Genomic DNA, 5,000 nt, shown 5'->3' on the forward strand with positions numbered 1-5,000 from the left:
ATTTTCACTCTGGACTCGACACAAGCGGCGAAACTGGTTCAGTCGAGTCTGATGCTGTTTCCACAGAGAAACACAGAGTGTGAGCGGCGCAGACGTCCTGACGAGCGTTTAGAGCCTCAAGGTTCATGTTTTTACTCAAGGTTCATGTTTTTATTGTAGATAACACGAGTTAAAGTTACACCTGTAATAATTAAACTGTCAGATCTTTGTAAACGTCAAAGTGTCAAAAGGAGAGTCGAGTCTTTTATTCACTCTCTGTGTTTAAAGAAGTGAAACTAGAAGAGTTTGATCTGATCTTGACTCTTATCTGGTCTTATTTACTCAGTTGCCTCTGAGAAGTGTGAGAGTGTGAGAGTGTGAGAGTGTGGAAGTGTGAGAGTGTGAGAGTGTGAGAGTGTGAGAGTGTGAGAGTGTGAGAGTGTGAGAGTGTGAGAGTGTGAGAGTGTGAGAGTGTGAGAGTGTGAGAGTGTGAGAAGTGTGAGAGTGTGAGAGTGTGTGTGAGAGTGTGAGAGTGTGAGAGTGTGAGAGTGTGTGTGAGAGTGTGAGTGTGAGTGTGAGAGTGTGAGAGTGTGAGAGTGTGAGAGTGTGGAAGAGTGTGAGAGTGTGAGAGTGTGAAGTGTGAGTGTGAGAGTGTGAGAGTGTGAGAGTGTGAGAGTGTGAGTGTGTGTGAGAGTGAGTGTGAGAGTGTGAGTGTGAGAGTGTGAGAGTGTGAGAGTGTGAGAGTGTGAGAGTGTGAAGTGTGAGAGTGTGAGAGTGTGAGAGTGTGAGAGTGTGAGAGTGTGAGAGTGTGAGTGTGAGAGTGTGAGAGTGTGAGAAGTGTGAGAGTGTGAGTGTGAGAGTGTGAGAGTGTGAGAGTGTGAGAGTGTGAGTGTGAGAGAGTGTGAGAGTGTGAGAGTGTGAGAGTGTGAGAGTGTGAGAGTGTGGAGAGTGTGAGAGTGTGTGTGAGAGTGTGAGAGTGTGAGAGTGTGGAGAGTGTGAGAAGTGTGAGAGTGTGAGAAGTGTGAGAGTGTGGAGAGTGTGAGAGTGTGGAGAGTGTGAGAGTGTGGAAGTGTGAGAGTGTGGAAGTGTGAGAGTGTGAGAGTGTGGAAGTGTGAGAGTGTGGAAGTGTGAGAGTGTGAGAGTGTGGAAGTGTGAGAGTGTGGAGTGTGAGAAGTGTGAGAAGTGTGGAGTGTGAGTGTGAAGTGTGAGAGTGTGAGAGTGTGAGAGTGTGAGAGTGTGAGAGTGTGGAAGTGTGAGAGTGTGAGAGTGTGAGAGTGTGGAGAGTGTGGAAGTGTGAGAGTGTGGAAGTGTGAGAGTGTGAGAGTGTGAGAGTGTGGAAGTGTGAGAGTGTGGAAGTGTGAAGTGTGAGAGTGTGGAGTGTGAGTGTGAGTGTGGAGAGTGTGAGAGTGTGAGAGTGTGAGAGAGTGTGAGAGTGTGGAGTGTGGAAGTGTGAGAGTGTGTGAGAGTGTGGAAGTGTGAGAGTGTGGAAGTGTGGAGAGTGTGAGAGTGTGGGAGTGTGAGAGAGTGTGAGAGTGTGGAAGAGTGTGAGAGTGTGAGAGTGTGGAGAGTGTGAGAGTGTGAGAGTGTGAGAGTGTGGAGTGTGGGAGTGTGAGTGTGAGAGTGTGGAGAGTGTGAGGTGTGTGAGAGTGTGAGAGTGTGGAAGTGTGAAGTGTGAGTGTGAGTGTGAAGTGTGAGAGTGTGAGAGTGTGGAGTGTGGAGAGTGTGAGAGTGTGGAGAGTGTGAGAGTGTGAGAGTGTGGGAGTGTGAGAGTGTGAGTGTGAGAGTGTGGAAGTGTGGAAGTGTGGGAGTGTGGGAGTGTGAGTGTAGTGTGAGTGTGGAGTGTGAGTGTGAGAGTGTGAGAGTGTGAGAGTGTGAGAGTGTGGAAGTGTGGAGTGTGAGAGTGTGAGAGTGTGGGAGTGTGAGAGTGTGAGAGTGTGGAAGTGTGAGAGTGTGGAAGTGTGAGAGTGTGGAGTGTGAGAGTGTGAGAGTGTGAGAGTGTGAGAGTGTGGAAGTGTGGAAGTGTGGAGTGTGGAGTGTGAGAGTGTGAGAGTGTGGAAGTGTGAGTGTGGAGTGTGAGAGTGTGGGAGTGTGAGAGTGTGAAGTGTGAGAAGTGTGAGAGTGTGAGTGTGAGAGTGTGAGAGTGTGAGAGTGTGAGTGTGTGAGAGTGTGAAGTGTGGAGTGTGAGTGTGAGAGTGTGAGAGTGTGAGAGTGTGAGAGTGTGAGAGTGTGAGAGTGTGAGAGTGTGAGAGTGTGAGAGTGTGAGAGTGTGGAAGTGTGAGAGTGTGGAAGTGTGAGTGAGAGTGTGTGTGAGAGTGTGAGAGTGTGAGAGTGTGTGTGAGAGTGTGAGAGTGTGAGAGTGTGTGAGAGTGTGAGAGTGTGAGAGTGTGAGAGTGTGGAAGTGTGAGAGTGTGAGAGTGTGGAAGTGTGAGAGTGTGGAAGTGTGAGTGTGGAGAGTGTGGAGTGTGGAGTGTGAGAGTGTGGAAGTGTGAGAGTGTGAGAGTGTGAGAGTGTGAGAGTGTGAGAGTGTGAGAGTGTGAGAGTGTGAGAGTGTGGAAGTGTGGAAATGTGATCTTTCAGATCTTGACACTCACCGCGGCCTCAGACTCGTCCACCACTTCCAGGATGTTGAAGGGGACGAAACCCGACTGACCGCTGCGGTTCCTCAACTTCCACCACTGTTTATCATCTTCAATCACCTGAAACACCAAACACCAAACACACGACATGAAAGGAACCGCTTCAGTCTGAACAAACATCTGCTCCTCTGTCTCCTCTGTTTGCTCCTCTGTCTGCTCCTCTGTCTGCTCCTCTGTTTGCTCCTCTGTTTGCTCCTCTGTTTGCTCCTCTGTCTCCTCCTCTGTTTGCTCCTCTGTTTGCTCCTCTGTCTCCTCCTCTGTTTGCTCCTCTGTCTGCTCCTCTGTTTGCTCCTCTGTCTCCTCTGTCTGCTCCTCTGTCTCCTCTGTTTGCTCCTCTGTCTGCTCCTCTGTTTGCTCCTCTGTCTCCTCTGTCTGCTCCTCTGTCTCCTCTGTTTGCTCCTCTGTTTGCTCCTCTGTCTGCTCCTCTGTCTCCTCTGTCTGCTCCTCTGTCTCCTCTGTCTGCTCCTCTGTCTCCTCTGTTTGCTCCTCTGTTTGCTCCTCTGTCTCCTCCTCTGTTTGCTCCTCTGTCTGCTCCTCTGTTTCTCTCTGTTTGCTCCTCTGTTTGCTCCTCTGTCTGCTCCTCTGTTTGCTCCTCTGTTTGCTCCTCTGTCTGCTCCTCTGTTTGCTCCTCTGTCTGCTCCTCTGTCTCCTCTGTTTGCTCCTCTGTCTCCTCCTCTGTTTGCTCCTCTGTCTCCTCCTCTGTTTGCTCCTCTGTCTCCTCCTCTGTTTGCTCCTCTGTTTGCTCCTCTGTCTGCTCCTCTGTTTGCTCCTCTGTTTGCTCCTCTGTTTGCTCCTCTGTCTCCTCTGTCTGCTCTCTGTCTGCTCCTCGGTGCGACTCACCTCCAGGACTTCGTCTTTCAGCACTGAGAGTTCGTTGGCGTTTCGAGCCACAAAATGGTATTGGATTTTGGCGTATTTCCGAGCGTGAGATCTGCAGGAGACAGAATGAAATTTATGAAGCTCCACAGAGAAGGTCTCACACACAGAATCTCCAGACGTAATCTGGAAAAGCCCATGTTCCTTTTCCCAAACAGACTTTTTAAAAATACAATCAAATAAATAAATGTTTATAAAGTTTACGAAGCAGATTTGAAATAAAACGCTGAAGACGTCTTTTGGTCGTGACACTGGATGCAGCTGAAGAGATTCCAGCAAAATGTGATTTAATTTAATCTGAAATTGTCTATGACAAAAAAAGAGGAACGGAAAATGCACTTTTGAACCGACAGGGGGCGCTGACTCTAGATTTAACTCCAGATGTTTGACTCACCCGTTTGAAGAACCCGACGAATGTGTCTCATAAAACTGTGAAAAGACAAACAAGGTTTAATCTGAGACTCTGACAGAGACACACAGAGACACTTAGACACACAGACACAGACACACAGAGACACACAGAGACACAGAGACACACAGAGACACAGAGACACAGACACACAGAGACACAGACACAGAGACACACAGACACACAGAGACACACAGAGACACACAGAGACACAGAGACACACAGAGACACAGAGAGACACAGAGACACACAGAGACACACAGAGACACAGAGACACAGAGACACAGAGACACAGAGACACAGAGACACAGAGACACAGAGACACACAGAGACACACAGAGACACACAGAGACACAGAGACACACAGAGACACAGAGAGAGACACACAGAGACACACAGAGACACAGAGACACAGAGACACACAGAGACACAGAGACACAGAGACACACACACAGAGACACAGACAGAGACACAGAGACACAGAGACAGAGACACAGAGACACAGAGACACAGAGACACAGAGACACAGAGACACAGAGACACACAGAGACAGAGACACACAGAGACACAGAGACACAGAGACACAGAGACACACAGAGACACAGAGACACAGAGACACAGAGACACAGAGACACAGAGACACAGAGACACAGAGACACAGAGACACAGAGACACAGAGACACAGAGACACAGAGACACACAGAGACACAGAGACACAGAGACACAGAGACACAGAGACACAGAGACAGAGACACAGAGACACAGAGACACAGAGACACAGAGACACAGAGACACACAGAGACACAGAGACACACAGAGACACACAGAGACACAGAGACACAGAGACACACACACAGAGACACACAGAGACACAGAGAGAGACACAGAGACACAGAGACACACACAGAGACACACACACAGAGACACAGAGACACAGAGACACAGAGACACAGAGACACAGAGACACAGAGAGACACAGAGACACAGAGACACAGAGACACACAGAGACACAGAGACACAGACAGAGACACAGACAGAGACACAGAGAGACACAGAGACACACAGAGACACAGAGACACAGAGACAGAGACACAGAGACA

General features: G+C 49.1%; 1 protein-coding gene across 2 annotated transcripts in view; it reads right to left on the minus strand.

The window, feature by feature from the left end:
* Positions 1–5,000, minus strand: part of eps8l2 (EPS8 like 2) — a 66,345-nt gene that overhangs the window by 7,912 nt on the left and 53,433 nt on the right. For both annotated transcript variants that reach the window (XM_055155842.1, XM_020933068.2), the window contains 3 exons: positions 3,886–3,920; positions 3,456–3,546; positions 2,571–2,675 (listed from right to left, as the gene is read on the minus strand). In XM_055155842.1, coding sequence (XP_055011817.1) covers positions 2,571–2,675; positions 3,456–3,546; positions 3,886–3,920 — 231 coding nt within the window. The remainder of the gene's footprint in view (positions 1–2,570; positions 2,676–3,455; positions 3,547–3,885; positions 3,921–5,000) is intronic.

Source organism: Boleophthalmus pectinirostris, unplaced genomic scaffold, assembly GCF_026225935.1.
Source record: "Boleophthalmus pectinirostris isolate CB_2022bp ecotype Guang Dong unplaced genomic scaffold, ASM2622593v1 HiC_scaffold_2, whole genome shotgun sequence".
Classification (NCBI taxonomy): domain Eukaryota; kingdom Metazoa; phylum Chordata; class Actinopteri; order Gobiiformes; family Gobiidae; genus Boleophthalmus; species Boleophthalmus pectinirostris.